Source organism: Theileria orientalis, chromosome 1 (assembly GCF_000740895.1).
Source record: "Theileria orientalis strain Shintoku DNA, chromosome 1, complete genome".
Classification (NCBI taxonomy): domain Eukaryota; phylum Apicomplexa; class Aconoidasida; order Piroplasmida; family Theileriidae; genus Theileria; species Theileria orientalis.
Window position 1 is genome coordinate 1,711,843 of NC_025260.1, and position 19,752 is coordinate 1,731,594.

Genomic DNA, 19,752 nt, shown 5'->3' on the forward strand with positions numbered 1-19,752 from the left:
CTTTCTAGCAAGTATATTATATCAATTTGACTAGTACGAACTATTGTACAATATATTTTTTGTGTGTTTATGGAGTATAAAAAGTATATATTATGATACACAAATATAAACTAATATAATATAAAATATGATTAGAAATGTTAATCGCCAACGCCCTATATACTATAAGCGTTTAGAATCATGATTTTTACCAGTTAAATTTAATTTAAATTCTAATCACATATATTAATTCCTTATGGATTCCAAGAATTAGTCATTATTTTTTTTATCTTTAATCATTTTTCAACATTCTCCGGTCCCATTTTAACTACTTTATTTCAAGTACTATTGATTCGCATACTTCCTCTACAATAACCTTAAAGTATCCCTATTCGTCTTCTTTATAATTTTTTATTTAATCGTTTATTTCAAGCTACTAGTTACACCTGTGCACTTTACGGCCCTTTCCTTCAGACACTTCCAACGTGTAACCTGTGTATTATTTTTCTCCTAAAATTGAAACGCTTCCAAACTGAAGTTTGTTTCACATCTTCTATACTAATTCTTTAATATATATTTTGTTTTTCCTGCCAAATTTGTGGCTCATTAGATAAATCGACTGGGACCTATCAATTCTGTCAGATAAGACTCAGATTTCTTCTTATATCTGTCAAATACACACACACATGTTACATACACAAATATTTTATGAAAAGTTTCTAGTTATTTCAGTCGATTTACTGCGATAATTGGGCGATGATTACTAACTACTCTACCGTTCCTCTAATTCGTCCATTACAGGAATGTGTTAATCAGAATCGCAATTTAACGCCTGAGTCAGACGTTTGCTATGCGGAGGGGGCCAGTTTAATGGGCGGGGCCTGCGGAGAATGGCTAACTTTTCAGGTCCACCTGAGGAACCAGTGCTGGCCTGGCACTCTACGCTTGCACTTGGAATCCTGCGAGGACCAGTATTTCAGGGCGACGGTCCACGTGGGCAACTTCGGCGATGAACGCGACACGTTACGAGCCACTCCCTCCTGCGTCAACGACCGCCTCGCCAACAACCTTCATGCCGAGTCGGTTCACAACAACTTCCACTGGGACGTCTGCGTCGCAGACGAATACACTTACAACGTGAGGTACCGCGTTCTCTTAAAGGGGCGGTTCTTCCTCTACGTCAGACTCGACGGGAACGACATCGCCGGGTCGCCCTTCAGCATCTTCATCTCAGACGGCAGGGTCAGCTCCCTTTCCACCAGGGTCGTCAACGCCACCAAGCTAAGGTGCAGGGCTATGCCGTTGATTAAAACCATGGTGGACGTGATGAACGATGCCCGCTGGGACTTCGAGTGCCGAAACGTTGTCGCGGATCAGTATCAGAGCCGGCGCCTCTTGACTCTGGAGAACTTGCGGAAGTACTCCCTCGTCAACGAACTGGTGCTGAACCTGTGCGACCGCGTCGGCAACATAGTCAAGCATCATAAGCCCTACGTGAAGGCCTGGAGCACCAATTTGGGCAAGGTTATCGACGTGAGTTACCAGGGCGATGGCATCGTCTTGGTCAGGTACGTTGTCATTGTCTCCAGGCCCGACCTCGACAAGGTCAAGGACTACTACTCAAGCCGCGACGAGACCACGCTGCCCGCCTTCCTCCACAACTTGACGACGCCCTGCACTCTGCACGTCCAGATCGACGGCCAGAGAGTGTATGGGAGCCCTTTTACCCCTGAAATCAGCAACATTGCTGAGATTGAGGACTATTATACTTGCTTCCCCGATACTATGGACTCACTCTCCCTCAACATCGAGGAGCTTCTGAGTCGAAACGACATCGATGGGTGCTCCCAGCTTCTGTCCAGGTTCTTCGTACAGAACGCGCACATGTCCGAGGACGAACGACAGCGCGTCACTGACCTCGTTTCAAAGAAGTTTGATAACAAGTCCAAGCTCATGAAGCTCCAGAACTACCTGATGGAGAGCGAGATGTACAAGATAGGGCATCTCAAGGAGCACGGCCTCGGCGAGCTCCACCAGTACGTCGACGACCAGTACCAAATCATGCTCAAGGCCAAGACGAGCAGCATCATCGAGTGCATCAAGGAGCTCAACAGCTACAACACTCCCGTGGACGGGAAGACCAAGGGCTTCAACAACCTCGCCGACGTCATCTCCAACTACGCCCGCATCAGCGATGAGCTGCGGAAGCTCCACAGGTACGACCTCGCGAACAAGTTCGACTCAATCACCGAGGGGCTCTGCGAGGAAATAGAGCTCAACCGGTGGGAGAAGGTGCTCGCCGACCGGAAGCAGAAGATGCTCAAGATTAAGGACCAGGTCGACGAGTCTGCCAGGAAGCTCGGCGACTTCAAGGCGAAGGTGCTGGCTAAGTACGAAAATCTCGAGTTCAGGGAGGTCGAGGAGGAGCCTGTACACAAGAAGGTCCAGACCGTCCAGGAGGAGACCGTCACCGACCGGCTCCTCCCTCTCGTTCAGAACCGGTGCAGCCCCGACTCCTACAAGACCGATGTAGACCGTGTCGTCGAGACGTTCTGGCGTCGCTGCAGCAACTACGACATCCACTCCACCATCACCAGGGTGCTCAAGTCCAGCATCCGCCTCAAGAACGCCATCAACGAGATTTTCTTCTACTACAGCCGCGAGTATGAAACTGCCGACAACATGCTCCAGTATGCCATCCCCAGGCTCTCGATCGACCAGTTCCACATCGACCTGGGCGTCAGCCGCAGCCTTCTCAACAACCGCCGCAAGGTCGACGAGATGTTCGAGAAGTTTTCCGTGGTACAGCACGGCGAGCTTGCGCTTCCCGAGAACATGTGGTGCGTCTACCTGAGGGAGCTCGCGTACCTGAACCTGCTCTACAAGATCGCCGAGTCCGGGGACTCGCTCATGCTCCGCGACAACCTCCACCCCTCCAGGCTCTCGGCCTTCTACCACCTCTGCGAGTTCCACCTGCTGAGGCTCTACGAGCGCCTCTTCACCAGCAGGCCCGATTTCCAGCGTCACCTAAAGTTCTACAACACCAACAAGTCGCTCAGGTCCAACAGCAACTTCCGGTACGAGAAGGAGTCCTCGATGGTCCACTACTTCCCCTCGAAGACCGACCTCGCCAGCTACATCACCACCGAGGTGCCTAACATTGTCGGCAACGGCCTGAACGAGGAGATTCTTCACCTGGTTTTCAAGCACTACAGCAGGCTTTCCATGTGCGGCAGGGCCAGAGTTGACCCCAAGTCTTACCAGTGCGACGAGGACTCGTGGCTCTCCACTGCCATGTTCGTCATATTCTCCAGGGACTTTGGTGTGGTTCCCGGCTACATGGACGGCGCTTCCGTTCAAAAGATCGCAAACGACACCATCAGCGCCAACATCGAGCAGGGCACTTACCAGTCCGCGACGTTCCGCGGCCGGCTGTTCTACAAGGACTTTGTGGACGCTCTGGTCAACATCATTTCAAACTCCATTTACAAGATTTGCTTAAACCGCGACGAGATGTACACCAAATCGCTCAAGGATAACAAGATTCTGAACATAACGAAGAAGAACAAGTTCCACGAGACCAGGGCCTGCATCCAATCGCAAGAGTCGGTGCTGGAGGACGTAAACGAGCTCATCCAAATACTCGGGTTCAACAACCCTGCCCACGTGGACATGACTATCGAGGCCATATACGGCCAGGATTCACTAGAGTATCTACACTAGCCACAATATAATATTGTGTAACTTCACTCTCTATTCTCTCCACTTTTGTGTTTTACACAATGCAATATCTGTATTCTATTTTTGACACAAATATTCTAAAATTTGTGAATAATAAATTTTCAATTTTAAGTGACTTTTTGGCGCACGGATTCGGGTTTGGAAGGATTCCAGCCCTAGTCAACTGTGGCATTACTGCTCAAGTTAGCCTACACATTTGAGACATTTTTAATTATAAATTATTTTAGACCGCAAATAATACAATTTTATCCCCAAATAGCATAATTAAAGATTTAATCGACGGACTCAACACACTGTTTTGGAAGGGGAAGCATTTTAAGGGTAAATAACTTATTTCACAAAACAACGCAGGTAAATTTATTCCTAGCAAGTGGCGCTGGTACCACAGGCACGGATACTGGGCAACAAGAAAGAAAAAGCTGAAGTTCGACACATATAGAAGGCACAGGTACAGCAGTTGATACTAAATTGAAATTAGGTACCACGAGGTCAGGGGACCAGGCCCAAAACCGCCCAGCAAGTGGGAGGACCAATCGTACTTCAGGCCGCTGAGGCAGTCGATCAGATTTTGGTAGCCTAGGCCGAAGTCAGCAGCTCCTTCTCGCTGGCACCGGCCTTGAGTTTTGCGATATCGTAGTCGGCCCTGTGGAGCCTAGAGGGCCTGGGAAGAATAACTGAACATTGGTGTTAATGAACAAAAGGTACCGTTCACGCGGCCGAAGCCGCCAGTGGAGATGTCTGCGACGTTGGAGGCCACAGGGAGGTCAGTGAGTTTAGTAATGACCGATCCAGCCAAAGCCTTACTTCTAAAAATCTGATAGGGCGACGCAAAGGAATAAGCTAAGCTATTAAACGAACTAATGTAGCGGTAAACGTGAATTAATTACAAATACTAACTCGTCGCCAACTAATTCACGCATCAAAGTGATGTACATGACAATGGTAGAGCCCAGAGTCTTAATGAGTCCAACGTTATCAGGGTTGGAGGCAAGAGTGTTCAGGGAGACTAGGGCCTCCTTAGCAGTCCTAACCGATCGTGATTCGCAGTAAAACAAACCTTCCTCCAACCAGCACGCGGAAATTGAGAGACATGATTTGTTTCCCTGACAACAGCATGTGCGTGATCAACATACCAGTTTGTGCGATCTTATTAATGGTCTCGACGCCTAAAGTTAAGTCAAGAATGGTGATCGGAGTAAACGTACTGTTTTTAAGGCAAACCAACTTCTCCTCCTCACTTGAAAACACGGAGCAGTAGGCATTACTGAAAACGTCGGAAGAGATGAGGGACATGAGTCCTAACGTCCGCGATTATCGTAAATAAACATACCCATGTGCGCCAGGGAAGATAAGCTGTCCAGCACGAACTCCTTGGGAGTGTTCATACTCGGAGGCAGAGTGTTGAACCACTCCGGGATGAAATTAAAGTCGTAGTTGTAGTCCGCAGAGTCCACGCCAAGGATGCTGTACTCGTGGTTGTTGGCCGCGAGCTCGGACATCTGCTTCATCGTACCCGTGGATCGGCCAATATCCGTAGCAATTTGCGCGTTAAACTGGTCTACCTCAGGAGAGTGAGAGTTTGTTATGCTATGCTTGCGCCGCTTAATGTGAACGTCCGAGTTCCGCAGCCGCACGTGGCCCGGTAGTCCAACAGGCCCTGAAAAATTAAAACATGATATGGGCAAGTATACTGATATCTTCAGTCCTAACAGTATGTTTAGGCACTAAAGCTAAATCATAAGACCTTAGACATATTTATTAGTGAATGTGTAAGTAAGAAATAGTAAATCGGTACCATCTCTATGCACGTCAGCACCATTTATAGGCCGAATGGCACAAATTCTGATAATGGATATGGCGATTACGATACAAACATTCATTATACATTTTACGAATTTATTTACACTGATTTGTAGTGAAATGTGTGGACGAAAAGGCCATTGTCAACCAGCCAGGTGAACACCACACAGTGCAGTTGATGTTGTATTCACTTGCCTAAACTTAACTCATAAAACCATGAAGCGTGTACTATAGTATTCTTCTAAAGTTTAATGCTTGTAAACCATGTTGTTCTCATCGCGCTGGCCGCGAACATCGCAAGTTTCACAGAGTGCACTTACACTGTGACTGACAGCAAAGATTCAAACCTAATCGTGGGAAGCATCGGCTTCAAGCGGCTCTCAGAGATCACTGAGCTCTGTGAAGCCAACGACGACTTCTTGTTCAGGACAAAGGACGTACAGCTTCGCATGAATTCGGATAAGTTCGAGTGTCTGTCGAAGATCAGGTTCAACGGCGCCCTCAAGACGACGACCTTGACGTCCCTATCGGTCAAGCAATGGTACATTGTTGTGTATATAGCTGATTCAACTGTTAGGACCCTATGGGAAGTGGACAGGTTCAACCCCAAGGATAAAGTTAACTGGATTCCAGATGTAGGCTCTTACCATCAGTTCTGTCGCACACCAACTCTCTAACTCACCAATGTTCAGAAAATCAGCTCATGCGGCAACTCTGGCGACTCGTTTCTCGGTGGACCATGGTATGCTGACTTTTTTAAAATAAATTCTGTGTAGCTACCTTGCGGCTGGCAGTGTGAAGCGGTTCTATAACAACCTGCCCACTCACACTGAAATAAAAATTACTGGGCGGGTTCACTTCTTTGACGAGTGGAACGGTATTTTCAATGCCCACATCAGTCATTTAGGCGAGTCTGTGCTGCTCAAGGTCAACGACAGTGTGCTTTGGAGCGGTAGGTGCCAAGTCCTCCATCATTTTCAGAGTCCCACAACTGGTGTCCCAGCGTCACCGACTCCGTTTGCAGGAGGTTTGGAGTAGACGTTTGCGGCACAGAGTACCCGGATCGCCTATCGGTAAGTAACCAATTCACAACAACCTATTTATTTGCGGATCAACCACGCCACCAACTTATTTACTGTAAATCGACCACGCTGCCAACTTATTAATTTGCAAATCGACCATGGGACAAATCATTTACTCATGTATCCACTGATGATCACTAATTTAGGTCAACTTTGATGTGTCAATGCTACATGACTCGGGCTCTCTCGTCGTCGAGTTCTCGAGCAGCCTGGACTCCAAAACTCAGGCCTGCGAGGTCTCTTGGGGAATTGATGATATAGCTTTACATGTACGATAGGCTCATGAGGTCGTCGGGAGCCACTCCTTCCAAGTTCCTAATTTATGTAAAATTAACCTTTTGTGCCTTTACTGCTGTTGACACTAGCAACATAACAATGGCCACAATGGTTTCCATAAGCTGCGCTCTAGTCTATCTAGTTAACTGTATCAGTGTTCATAAGCTAATCGTTACTTCAACTTCGGATCCGCCCCCGCTTCAATCAGATACTTAACCACCTCGTCCTCCTGTGATTCAATTGCCACGTGGAGAGGCGTGTCGCCATTATCATCAACGCAGTTGACACTCGCTCCTGAATCGTTAATCATCAGTTGGTGCAATTAACGGAACAGCTAAAGTAACTCGCGGATAAACCAGTGCTTACCGTGTCCAATGAGGCACTTGACCATATCGAGGTTCCCTCTGAATATCTTACACGCGTCGCCAACGTACCTGTCCGCCGCCAAATGCAGAGCCGTCAGCCCCTCCGGACTCCTCACTGCAACCAAGTTCGGGTTCCCTGGATCGATTTAACAGAAACGTTTTAAGACTTACTAGACAGATACTGGACCACTCTTCCACATTCCCCCTCCACGACCAGGTCGAAGAAATCGTCGTGTTCGAAGCTAACAAACGTTTATTCGCTCTCAACTCACTTCTCCGTGCTTTCAACCACAAATCCGCTCGTGTGTATGGTCGAGTTCTAATTTTATATTTATGGACTCAGCAAACTCACTGTTTCCATGTCGCCGTTACTGTCTCCCAGCAGTTTCTCCGCCAGGTTTATGTACTTTATCATCGCGTCTTTCCTTGACAGCCCCTTCATATTCAGCCAAGACTCTCTAAATGTTCATATAATTCTCAATTGCTGCAATGTGTCACGTTTAAAAGGAATTTTATGCTCTTATATCCAAGTTACCTTTTAAGTATTTGTTCTTCCGAGAATAACATTTCATTTTCATTCTTACAGTCTCCAAACTTGGCCTGTTTGAACAATCCTAAATAAGGCATTAGAATCTGTGCTAATTTCTTTCGTGTAATTGGCTCTAACCGTAGAAGGCGAGGAACTCCTCCTCGGTGAGTGCTCCCTGGTTTCGGGACGTTGCGACTCTCACACAGCAGTCATTAAATTCCTTTATCGGCACCGACCCGAACTGCAAATACAGCAAAAATGAGTCAACCGTGTCACAAATACAGGTTCTCAGTGCGTACAATGCCATAATGATGGGTGAGGCGCTGATATAGACCAAAAACAAAGTTATCAATAAAATAAAGGCTAACAATACTGTACAAAATTAAGGAGGCAATTTGTTTAAAATTTTCGAATAAAATCTACTGATTATTCTTTATTCGTGGAATCCGGGGCTGACACTTTCTTCATTAGTGAAACTGCCAATTGCTCAACTTGGTGTCGCTTGTACTAAACGTTCATTATTTCTCTGATTTTTCTGGACTTACCACGACCGAGTAGTAGTAGTTGTGGTTGTATCCGCACAGTATGGCTAGGAGTGCTGCGGCGTTGTAGTAGTAGCTCATTATCATGTTTCTGAAACACACATCAGTCACGCAAGGAGTAAACTTACAAGGTCCCTATGTCAGCATTCCTATTCTCCATTTTCGTGGCCTCCTGGTCTATCCCTGCCAAATTAGTCAAGATGTCTGCCAGCTCCTCGTGCATAAAGGCCACAAGGTACAGCGGCCCCGAAACAACCTTGAAATAAATTAAATTCCCAGCCTTACCTTGTCCACGTAGTGCAGCCTCAGCAGCAGGTACAGCTTTGCTTGTTCCAGGTTCCCGTTTTCCTTGTAGTACTCATACATCATGGTCTCGAGCTGGTAGAGTGACCAGTGCTGCCTGAACACGTTTTTCGCGTGGTCGTACACTTGGAACATGTCCATCAAATCACTCTTGTCTATCTCATCTATTCTGAACATGTACGCTCTTTCCAGTTCTATGTACTCGTTCGTTTCCGTTTCCGTGAACTTGTACTTACACATTTCGCACTCCGTGCTTGTGTGTTTGTCTGTGTAGCTGTCGTATCTCAGGAATATTGTTCCGTAGTGGCAGTATTTACACAGAAATCCTCTCGACAGGTCCACTGGAAGAGAGCAACGATCGCACGTGCAAAAGAAATGCCAGTTTTGCAAGAGAGTCCTCCTTTCTGCGATTCATAAGATTAGTCGGATCAATTACCATAGTCAATACTCCAACTTTTAACTTATCAGTGAACACACTAGCGTCTAGCAAATATCATACTTATATCTATTAAGTAACTCGTTTAAGCTCACATCCACTTTTTAGCTAATTATTGCCGCATAGACTCATATTTATTAATTCTCAAACTTACTGAAAGTTGGAGACAGTAGGTCCGATTCGCCCAGATATGAAATCGTTATTTCGTCTCCGGGTATCAGTTTCTTTCTGGCCCTTAAAACAAAATTTTCATCATCTGTGTGATGCCAACAGCATGATGGGTTGCAGCTATGTGCGAGGTACGATATTTCTGTTTATTTTTAAGGTGTGGGTTCACTTACTATCATATATTACTAGTCCGTCCGGGTCTGAGCTTCTTCCGAACGCGTTTAGTGGCCACACTTGCAGGTACAGCTGATACACTTCCGGACTTATTTGCACCCCGTTATAATAATAGTTTCCGTCTACTATTGTACATATTGAGCCTAGGACCCTGTACACATCTGCAGATACCTCCTGATTCGGGTCTACCAATCGATAATAAATGCTACCAAACTTACGTTCTACCCATTTGTTTGCCATGATCTTGTTTGATTCGTCCGTTCCTTCAATTATACTCAACAAGGCTGCCTTATGCCACAGCGGCGGTAATGTAAAGGCCGATTCCTGATTCAGACTCGTTAGTTTCTCCCATAAATCAGGCCTGGACGACGGCAAAATCATGAACAGTGGAGATTCTGCAAATATGAGTGATCCTGGCTCAAATTCCTTTCTAACAAAGAGGCATCCTACGAATTAATACGAATAAACGCCTAAAAACTTACTTCCTTTCCCAGGCACTTCTGACACCTCAACCACAGAATCTATTGTTTTTTTGCTAAACGTGGCTAGATTTGAGGAGTATTTAGGGGACTCGTGGTCTGAACTACTCGAGCATTCCTCACTTCCATATGAATCCACAGTTGAGATGGAATGTGTATAAGAATCTGGGTTGCGATATTCAAACATTTGCAATCAAACATATTAATACATAATGATACAATAAACTCATGTAAACGTACACAAAATATAAACTGAATTATGTATATTAGGGTATAAAACAAATGAGTACATATTATGGTGAAAAAAGGAAAAAATATACAAAAGTGGGTCAAACAAACGCAAATAATTAAATAATAACGGAAAGTAATTTAATTAATGGGCTTGAGTGTTCCTTGAGGAAATTGAAAATATCATTTCAAGTCCCAATTTATACTTAGGATCATATGGGAGGTAAACAGTAATAAATACTTATCTTTACCAAATGACACGAATTGTACCATTTAAAAGAGAAGAATCTCAATTTGGTGTGTACGTTAAAAACAAATCAACATATATAAGTTGAACATCTGCTTGAAAGAATATATTAAAACCATATTCCCTGATATCTAATGTGATAACCTCCATATTTACACAATTGATTTTAATTAAATTTGTTAAATACAAACACTTAACAGTATATTTCTATATATAATTGATATGGAATCTTCCCCATCTGAAGATAGTTACTCAAATGTTTACCCTTTTATAAATACATTTAAACTTTGGCAAATTTAGCATGGCTTTGTAAAATATTTTCATACATTAGAATAAATTTAAATATATTCACAGGAGCTTGGATAAGGTTCTGTAGCTCGATCCGAATAGAAATTTACATTACTTTTGTATAAAATAACAATATTTTAGTAGATATGACGAAAACGTATTTATTGTTTGAGACGGCCGCAGGTTATGGCCTATACCAGGTGGACAAATGGGACCAGATAGGCACAGATATATCCATCGACGAGTTGATGGCAAATGAGGAGCGATTCTCAGGAACTGTTAAGTTTAAAGCGTTCCAGCCGTTTAAAACGTCAAAGGAGGCGCTGGAAAACATGAGAAGTATCATAGATGGGGAAGTGACGGTGCTGCTGTCGTCGTTCCTGAGCCAGAACCTGCCGCCGAACGACCACGCGCTGGCAATCGTGGACGTTTCACTGGCGAAGAGCCTATCGCAAAAGGGATTTAAAGTAGTCTACGACTCAAACGTGCTCGAGCTGGTTCGAGGCTGCAGAATGTACGAGTCGAAGAGACTGACAAAGCTGGCCTCAGGAGGAACGACATTCGACATGAACAACTTCCAAGTGGGCCTGGGGCACAGCTACAGCAGAAGTAAGCTGAAGTTCGACCCGGCGAAGCAAGATAAGCCGATAATCAACTCAGTATCGCTGTTGGACACCCTTACCAAAAACTTGAACTCGTTCGCAATGAGAGTGAGAGAGTGGTACGGATGGCACTTCCCAGAGCTGACAAAACTGGTGCCCGACAACAAGGAGTTCTGCGAAGCAGTGAGACTGATAAAGAAGAAGGAAGAGTACGACTTCGACGACGAGGAGAAAATGGGAGCACTGCTGGAGCTGCTGGGAGAGGAGGTGGCGACGAGCGTGAAGAAGGCAGCAAGACACTCAATAGGACAGGAGCTGGCGGACCTGGACCTGAAGAACATACTCAACTTCGCAGACAACGTGATAAGGCTGGACGAAATGAGGACGAAGCTGAGCAGTTACCTGAACGACAAGGTGTCGACAGTGGCGCCGAACCTGAACACAGTGGTGGGCTCACTGCTCTCAGGAAGACTCATAAGCCACGCAGGCTCCCTGGTGAACCTGGCGAAGGCGCCAGCAAGCACAATACAGATCCTGGGAGCAGAAAAGGCGCTGTTTAGAGCACTGAAGTCGAGGTCGAACACGCCGAAATACGGGCTTCTGTACCAGTCGACGTTCATAGGAAAGGCGAACAACAAGCACAAGGGAAAAGCAGCAAGGTACCTGGCGAACAAGTGCGCACTGGCAGCAAGGCTGGACTACTTCTGCGACGTCAACTCAGACGTGTACGGAAAGAAAATGTCGGAACAGCTGGGAAAGAGAATGGAGTACCTGCTAGGAGGACCGCACCACGACAAAAACATCAACGTGATGAAGCAGGCACACGAGGAGTACAAGGAGCTGGCAAAATTGGCAAAACTAAATGAAGCGGAAAAGAAAGAGGAACTGAATAAAAATGTAGATTCGAGTGAAGCTGAGACAGCTACCTCAGAAAGTAAGCCTAAGAAAAAGAGTAAGGCCAAGAGCAAGAGTAAGCCTGATTCTGAGAACAAAGACGAAACGGCAGTAACGGCAGACTCCCAGGAGAAGAAAAAGAAGCGCCCAGAAAAGCCAGTGAAGGAAAAGAAGGCAATTAAAGAATTGGAAGAAAAGGACGAAAAAAACGAAGAACAAACTACAGAAAGTACACAGAAGTCGGAAGCGGAGGAGGCAGAGAAGCCGAAGAAGAAGGAAGGCGGAAAACGCAAGTCTCCCAAGGACGCAGAAGGCTTAGAAACAGAAAACAAGTCGCAAAGTAAAAAAAAGAAGAAGAAGGAAGAAAGTGAAAATTAGAGTGCAACCGAGTATCAATTTATTACATTTACATTCATACACACAATTGTAAATTAGTAAATTAGTTTAAAATAAATCCACAGGCAGTTTTGTATAATAAAATGGAGAGTGATTTGTACTTTGAGCGCCTGTGCAACGATGTATACGGGTATTACGGAATGCTGCGAAACGTGGACCCAAAAAAGCACGCATTGGTGATGCTGAGGTCCATGGGCGAGTTTTGGACGGAGAGAGACCTGGAAAAGGCCTTTTCAGAGAGGCCGGAAGGACAGAAGTTTTTAAACTTCACGGAATTCAGAAGACTGGCGAAGTCGAAGTGGTACGAGCCGGCGGGCGGAGATCAGCTGGTAAGTTAAGCACACATTCACGCCCTGGTTTCAGGAAGGTGGAGCCCAGAACGATGACGGCTACGGAAACGAGATATTCATGCACCCCGAGGACGTGAGCAGGTTCAAAGGCGCCTTTGACAGGGTGTCGGAGTTCTACACGGGCGCCCGGGGCCCGAACAGGACGCTACCCCTGGAGGTGCTCCACAACATGATGACGAACCAGGAGCAGCCGATGCCGAAGCCCGTGGCAAGCTACTTCATGTCGAAGCTGAATGTGTACAACAACGAGGTGACCGCGAGGTCGCTGCTGTGCCTACTGGCCAAGAGGGAGGCTGTCCACAACGTTATGTAAAGCATGGATTTAAACCACAAACACCAGTAGACCGACATTAGCACACAAACACCAGTAGGCCGGTATTAAACAACCAACACCGGTACAGACACCGACACACACTCTGCTTTAAGATTTAAGTGTGATCAGGATTACCTTGACACACACATTTCAATGATCATTGACAACGCGTCAACACTGACCTAATGTACTTCACACCTTGCAACACGTACACAGAAAACATCTGCTTAGTAAATGCGTACATACAACACTGGTGGAAGTATATTATGTGCGATTACACTGGGGTCAGCTCATTGTGAGCGTCATAGGGAATCCAGTGCAGCTTATCCATGTACAGTTTCCTGGTCTTGGTCCGCGATTTTGACATCAACTCCCTCTTCTTCTCGGGCAAAATGGTGATCACAGAGCTACCGTTGGACAGGGTGTGTAAAAGTCCAAGCTCCTCCAGACAGCTGATAATATCATTCGGCTCAAATGCAGTCATTTGGGACAGGTCCTAAACAGTGATGTTAGCCCGTCAGTATTCTAATCAAGCGGGTTACGGCAGGTGAGTGCGTTCATTGCAGTTAGTGTCATGGCACCCGCTGTAGCCTCACGAAGAAACCTACTTGGATGGATAGACTCTCGTACTTCGGGTCAAATAGTATCTCCAGCAGCACCTCTGACCAGTAAGACATGTAGGACGCCTTTCCGAGGTCAGATAACGGCCTCTCGGGCGTGCCAGTCTTCCCCTCCTTCTTCGATAGCAGATAGCTGAAGGCCGTCAGGTACTTTCCGTATCCCTTTCTCTGATGCTGCAACAGTGTTGTTTTAAAACGTCCGTACCTGAGGCAACGATAATATACACGATACGTTGTTCTTTGAGTGTTTTTCCTTCGAAAAGTACCCGGTGATGTGGTATCCGTTCTCATCAAACTCAGTCATGATGTAAAAGATGAAAAGCACAACGGTGTGCCTAATAATTTAATTAACGAGTCAAACGAGTAACAGACTAGCTAGATCATCAGAGGTCAACAGCAACCAACTAACCTCAGACTCTTGTGATCCAGAAACAACTTTGACAGGAAACATAGATTTTCACAGTATACTGTGCTCATGGCTCCATCCACCTCAAACATGGCGAGGTTTTCATCCCTATCAATTTAACATGGTTAATGGCACGCAATCAGTAGTAGACGAGCAATATGCGACAAATAAGTAGTTACAGTTGTGCATAAGGCTTATAAGTGCTTGGTACGATTAACTGCTCGGCAAACGACACTAACCTGTATATTTCATTCCCCGGGGGATGACGCAATTCACACTGCGTGGTGTGAAACGAGAGCTCCTCGTCGGCCCTGCGCGCACATTCTTATCCTCCAAACTCACCTGAAAAACGACAGGCAGAACTCGCAGATGAACAGCGTGTCGATGTTCTGAAACGGCTCCGGGTACGGCGAGAAGTACCAGGTGTCCACCAGGTACGGGCCCAGCTTAATCCTGTTTATCGTCTTCAGCTTCGTGTTTATCTCGTGCTCCCGCAAGTACTCGTCGTCTGAGGCGCGCATAAGGCCACTCGCTTACCTGCGTGCTCGTGGTGGAACTCCTGCTCCACCTCGTGGATCACGTGGGCGCCCTTGGGAGGGCCCTGCTCCAGCGTCCGCAGGCTCTCCATGGAGAGCCAGCAGTCCAGCCTGCGGTCCAGGCCGAGCCAGTGAATGTAGTAGTCGTATTCGTGCGGGTTCAGAGACTCGATCTGCCTGCTCTGGTCCAGCGGCCTAAACGCCTCTGCTTTGCTCACAACGTACCTCGCGTGGACCACGCAGCACCTTCTCCAGCTGTTATTCCTGACGTCCTTGCCCCAAAGCTCGTAGTCCATGGGATACGCCGTCGGGAACTAAAAATTTGAGTGCGGGGCTCCGCGAGTGGGCGTACCTGCTGTGAAAACATCTCCCTGGCCTTGGCAAGTATTGCGCTCTTTTCCCTGGCCTTCTGTATCGACAGGGCGTGGGATTCTGCGTTATTTTTTTGGGATGAGGCGTGATTGGTTTTATCGGAATGCTCATCTTTGTACTGTACCTGCTTTGTCACCATCTCCGGGACTCTAGGCTCCTCGGCTCCTTTTTGGGCCTTTACAGTAAATTTTAATTATGTAGGTGTGTATATGTGCTGATTAAATTAAGTTTTCCTCGTCTTCGCTACTCATCTTGTGCGCCTGCACTATTTGTCAACAAAGATAGCAGCTCTTTGGAATCGACGCTCCGAATGTTACGATACTTTACAGTTTTGAACCCGTTTGATATGTTTTCCGCCTGTTTCAAAGATGTGTGTGTATTTAGCCTTTTCTTACTTCTGCTTTCGGGGCGATGCACGCCAGCGTCTTCGGGGGACCCTCGAAATCCAGCAGTTGCTTGAAGTACTTCGCAAACACTTCTCTGATCTTCTCGTTTTCCAGTTCCTGAATCTAGAATCGCTGTACATCTGCCCTTTACCTGCACTGCTGAGTGTTTGTTGAAATCGACATCCGTTTCCCTCAGTGCGTTCGTGTACGTCTCTTGGCTATAATCCGCCAGACTCTCCTCGTTGCTACAGATCGAATCAGTTTATCTTCCGTTTATACAACATCCAATGCTCTACCAACCTTCAGACTAAGCTCACTCACCTCAGTATTCTGTATATTAAACTTGACTTTGCTGCCAACATCTCCTGGTCGATATCCACGTTTGGATCTAAACACTTGAGTATTGACTCCTTCGTCACTCTCAGTGCCTATGCATTACCATAAACTCCTCCATTTAACTTTTTATCTACTATATCATCAACTGTCAGTGATAAATATCTAGACGACATGCTTCAGTGCTGAAATACTCATCATACTCACATTTATTAAATCCGTTGCTTCTGTTATCACGAACTGTATTTCTCCCTGGGATGCCAAATACGACACTCTATGATGGTACGCATAACCTCCTCCCCTGATTGCTCTATACAACGGCCCTAAATATTTCTGTTATCACTCTTAATATTACTATTATTAGTCATGTTGATAGTAGTAGTACTTTTAGTAGTAATGGTGGTAGTAGTAGTACAGTTAGTAGTATTGATGGTAGTATTAAAACCAGTGGTAGTAGTAACAGTACTATTATTAGTAATATTTTTAGAAGTAGTAGTACCAGCAGTAAGAGTACCGTGGTAGTAAAACTGGTAATAGCGATAGTTTTGACTAACTAGTTGTAATTAATCCCTAATTCTTCGATTCATATTATGCGTGTGAATGTGTAAATATGCACACTTATTTCCACACACACATATTTATGTAAACACACCTTCTGTCATTGTCAAATATTCACATGACGTCAGTATTGTAAAGTATTCCGGGTGATTGTATCCATAAGGTGCTGGAATTGACACGCACATGTGCGATACATCTGTTGACGCCAACGACGATAGGTACCCCGTCGACTCCTTCAACTGCCTATCTCTGCCGTATTCAAACCCTAAGTATTCTCTTAAAACTTGACTGTCGCTCCTTTCTGCTTTAGTCGTACTTGGCTGCCCCTTAACATTGCTTGAGTCCACTTTTCCTTCATAACCCAAGTCCACCCAGAACTGTGGCCAATCTCCCTTCAGCTTATCCAAATCTGCTGTTAAGTGCACTGACATGTTTTCCACGTTAAACACTTTCCTGTGCAACTTATTCAGTTTATCCTCCAGGTCACCTGGACCCTTCGTATCCGACATTGTCTCCTTCAACAGCTTATCCTGCTGTCCTAGACTACACAGGTGCCTTATACTTTTACTGTCAACCCTATTAACATTCATTAATATTGCTAATCATTCTTCCTTTAAACTTTATACTTGCACTAACTTTACTATCTACTTATCTAACCTAATCAATCTCGTTTTTTTCTATATACTGGCAATAACTTTATTATCTACTCATCTGTGCTACCTAACTGTCAACATACTTCAAATAATTGTTCAACTGCTTCATCATTGTTTTCGGCGACCTTTTCTTCTTCGAGAACGAGTTTAGCAGCGACTTTGCGTGCTTCGTCAGGATCGTTCTGTCGTACTTAATTCTGTGCAGCACGTTGTGCAATATTTCCAGCAACTTGCTGTAGTTGTCAGCTGCGCACGTGAAGTAGAGCGTCAACAGCTCCGAGTATGCATCTGGCAGCAGTGCTGAACTCGACAGTCCCAGGTTACACCCGTACGAAGTCGTGTTCTCCATGAGCGTGCTTATAAACTCCTCCGACCTCACCAACTTGTCTCCGAAGTACACATTTGACTCAAAAAGCAGCACACACAGCATAAAGAGCAGTTTTTTTTCCTCTTCGGTCAGTTCCAGCTTACACGTCGAGAACACCATGTATATTCTCACGAAATCAGTCGGAATGTTGTTCACTTGTATTGGATACTTGACTCTCTCCAACTGACTTCTGAACCTTTCCAGTTCCTCTCTTCTCCTCCTTTTGCTACCAGTATCACTTGTACCATGTTCTCCTGACTCTATTTTTTTGGTACCACTACCAGCACCATCAGAAAAAGATTTGGGCGTACCAGTACCATCATCACTAACATTCTTCGTATGCTTAAAATTCCTATACAGTGGGTATGTTGGCAATTCTATCTTCCTGCTATCGCACTGACTATACTGCTTCACGATCTCCTTCGGGGGACCTCCCTTATTTTTCTTCAAATCTTCTTCCACCAGGGCCTTATTTTTCTTCAACTGGTCTATTCCGTACTTTTTAATTTGATTTTCCATCAACTTCCTCTCCTCTTCCTGTATTTCTTTTGCTCTTTCCACGCTCGGTATACACTTTACTGATACTGATGGTGGCTCTATAAAGTATCTATGCAGTATTTTTTTCCAGTAATCTTCATCCTTCTCCAGCAGACTCTCCACTATTTCATAATCCACTATTATTTGTTCCAACTGTTCTGGACGTTCTCCGTATATTACGTATCCTATCAGATTGTCTATCAGAGTCTCGTGTGCACACGTTTCTATTTGCCTCAGGTAGTTGTAGTGTCCTCTTCTTATCAGCATCCTCATTCTTTCCATGTCCAACTTATTTTCATAAACTTTCGACAGCTCCGACCTCAATCTTTCTTCTACTTCCTCCATTTTATCTTTTTCCCCTTCAACTTTGCTTTCTTTACCTCCACTACCTTCCTCATCCTTTTCCCTGTCACTAAATCCCTCATCACCCTTCTCGCTGTCACTTAGTCCATCCTCACTACCTTCTTCCTCTTCTTCACCTTCACTATCTTCTTCTTTGCCACCACTACTAACGTTGCTACCACCTTTAGCGCCTCTACTACTATTACTATTGTTTTTACTGCTTCCTACTTCCTTTCCTTTCACTGGTACGTCCTTTATTACCAGTTGAAAGTAACTTTCCTTCAGAAGCTCTATTGAAAAATCCACGCAACTTCCGCACGGGTCACTTGTGTGTATCAGCGCCTTTTCCAGCGGCGACGCTGTCGAGTCCACCAGGTACGAGCCCATTATTGATACTGATCTCGCCAGTTCAAACTCATCCCACCTCGGCCCTCTCCACGAGACACTAAATGTTCCCGACTCCTCTTCTTCGCACGGGAAGTACAGTGTGCTCCGTGAACTCCTTTCCAACTTTTCTACGTGCTTTGGGTCATCCCACACTCTTGTCCTGCCTTTATACAACGATTCTAAGTCCGCTTTAATGTTTGTCTTCTTCCTCTTTGGCGACCTGACACTGTTACTTCCTTCTCCCAAATCCATCGACTTCTCCAAGTCGTGCACCAGTGCCAACACCGATTCACAATCGTTTACGTTTCCGCAGAGCACAATTGACAAGTTGCTCCAGTTGTAGAACTTTTTGTGGAAGGCCCTCACTCTGTGTATATTCGTGCTCCTCAGCCCGCTCAACTTCCCTCCCGTGTTACGCTTATAGCCCGAGTCTCCTGGGTACAGCTTATCCAACGCTTCGAATGACATCATTTCATCTGGGTGATTCTCTCTCGACTTCATCTCGCAGTACGCCACTCCTGAACTCGATCCGTCCGAAGTCACGTGATGTATGTCCGTCATGAATCCTATTTCCGTCAGCGACGGCCTCAGTATGTGGTCCAGGAATATCGGGAGCATTTGCAGGGTTCCCTCCAGCCCTGCTGTCGACAGTGTGTATGCTGTGTGGTCGACGCTTGTCCACGCGTTTGTTCCTGAGGAAAGCGACTTGCAGGACACCAGGTCCAGGGTTCCTCTGAAGGGGTACTTTTTGCTGCCCAAAAATATCAGGTGTTCCAGTGTATGAGGCAGTCCCTCGTCAGTCTCTTCTCTGGTTGGAACCAGGAGGTATGTGTTGACCAGCGGAGTCTCGTATCTCATGAAGAACACGTGAACTCCGGTCACCACGGACATGTACTCCGACACCTCAACGTGCTTTATTTTAAAACTTCTGATTTTAGCAAATCCTTCATGCTCAGATTGATGTGAAGCTTTCATTTTGTGACTACGCTAATGTATTTGTGTGAATTTTTTACTTGTGTGAGTATAATGAAAGCTCAAAATATACACTTCATAGATTATATGA

The 19,752-nt window shown here is 45.6% G+C and overlaps 9 protein-coding genes across 9 annotated transcripts; 5 read left to right on the top strand and 4 right to left on the bottom strand.

Moving 5' to 3' along the window:
- Window positions 1-735: 735 nt before the first annotated feature.
- On the top strand, window positions 736-3,702 carry TOT_010000699 (uncharacterized protein; the record flags this gene model as incomplete). The annotated part of the gene is made up of 1 exon (XM_009691245.1): window positions 736-3,702. The coding sequence occupies one exon, from the start codon at window positions 736-738 to the stop codon at window positions 3,700-3,702; it is 2,967 nt and encodes a 988-aa protein (XP_009689540.1).
- Window positions 3,703-3,761: 59 nt separating this feature from the next.
- Window positions 3,762-4,272, top strand: TOT_010001192 (conserved hypothetical protein; the record flags this gene model as incomplete). The annotated part of the gene is made up of 3 exons (XM_009691246.1): window positions 3,762-3,902; window positions 3,948-4,041; window positions 4,199-4,272. The coding sequence occupies 3 exons, from the start codon at window positions 3,762-3,764 to the stop codon at window positions 4,270-4,272; spliced, it is 309 nt and encodes a 102-aa protein (XP_009689541.1).
- Window positions 4,273-4,296: 24 nt separating this feature from the next.
- TOT_010000700 (conserved hypothetical protein) lies at window positions 4,297-5,600 on the bottom strand (the record flags this gene model as incomplete). Its single annotated transcript, XM_009691247.1, has 7 exons — window positions 4,297-4,394; window positions 4,426-4,526; window positions 4,618-4,746; window positions 4,778-4,886; window positions 4,926-5,018; window positions 5,051-5,425; window positions 5,516-5,600. The coding sequence occupies 7 exons, from the start codon at window positions 5,598-5,600 to the stop codon at window positions 4,297-4,299; spliced, it is 990 nt and encodes a 329-aa protein (XP_009689542.1).
- A 171-nt stretch (window positions 5,601-5,771) lies between these two features.
- On the top strand, window positions 5,772-6,880 carry TOT_010000701 (conserved hypothetical protein; the record flags this gene model as incomplete). The annotated part of the gene is made up of 5 exons (XM_009691248.1): window positions 5,772-6,155; window positions 6,213-6,262; window positions 6,297-6,472; window positions 6,502-6,593; window positions 6,749-6,880. The coding sequence occupies 5 exons, from the start codon at window positions 5,772-5,774 to the stop codon at window positions 6,878-6,880; spliced, it is 834 nt and encodes a 277-aa protein (XP_009689543.1).
- Window positions 6,881-7,050: 170 nt separating this feature from the next.
- On the bottom strand, window positions 7,051-8,079 carry TOT_010000702 (uncharacterized protein; the record flags this gene model as incomplete). Its single annotated transcript, XM_009691249.1, has 7 exons — window positions 7,051-7,172; window positions 7,245-7,379; window positions 7,415-7,485; window positions 7,516-7,562; window positions 7,596-7,701; window positions 7,779-7,857; window positions 7,911-8,079. The coding sequence occupies 7 exons, from the start codon at window positions 8,077-8,079 to the stop codon at window positions 7,051-7,053; spliced, it is 729 nt and encodes a 242-aa protein (XP_009689544.1).
- Window positions 8,080-8,198: 119 nt separating this feature from the next.
- TOT_010000703 (uncharacterized protein) lies at window positions 8,199-10,061 on the bottom strand (the record flags this gene model as incomplete). The annotated part of the gene is made up of 7 exons (XM_009691250.1): window positions 8,199-8,279; window positions 8,318-8,405; window positions 8,443-8,570; window positions 8,600-9,021; window positions 9,208-9,363; window positions 9,395-9,841; window positions 9,878-10,061. The coding sequence occupies 7 exons, from the start codon at window positions 10,059-10,061 to the stop codon at window positions 8,199-8,201; spliced, it is 1,506 nt and encodes a 501-aa protein (XP_009689545.1).
- Window positions 10,062-10,783: 722 nt separating this feature from the next.
- On the top strand, window positions 10,784-12,511 carry TOT_010001288 (ribonucleolar protein; the record flags this gene model as incomplete). The annotated part of the gene is made up of 1 exon (XM_009691251.1): window positions 10,784-12,511. The coding sequence occupies one exon, from the start codon at window positions 10,784-10,786 to the stop codon at window positions 12,509-12,511; it is 1,728 nt and encodes a 575-aa protein (XP_009689546.1).
- Window positions 12,512-12,612: 101 nt separating this feature from the next.
- On the top strand, window positions 12,613-13,192 carry TOT_010000705 (conserved hypothetical protein; the record flags this gene model as incomplete). The annotated part of the gene is made up of 2 exons (XM_009691252.1): window positions 12,613-12,858; window positions 12,893-13,192. The coding sequence occupies 2 exons, from the start codon at window positions 12,613-12,615 to the stop codon at window positions 13,190-13,192; spliced, it is 546 nt and encodes a 181-aa protein (XP_009689547.1).
- A 274-nt stretch (window positions 13,193-13,466) lies between these two features.
- On the bottom strand, window positions 13,467-19,664 carry TOT_010000706 (histone acetyltransferase; the record flags this gene model as incomplete). Its single annotated transcript, XM_009691253.1, has 13 exons — window positions 13,467-13,688; window positions 13,801-13,986; window positions 14,018-14,147; window positions 14,222-14,326; window positions 14,458-14,529; window positions 14,561-14,726; window positions 14,756-15,068; window positions 15,107-15,301; window positions 15,454-15,757; window positions 15,834-15,940; window positions 16,053-16,168; window positions 16,498-16,979; window positions 17,140-19,664. 13 exons carry the CDS (start codon window positions 19,662-19,664, stop codon window positions 13,467-13,469), a joined length of 4,923 nt encoding a protein of 1,640 aa, XP_009689548.1.
- Window positions 19,665-19,752: the final 88 nt, after the last annotated feature.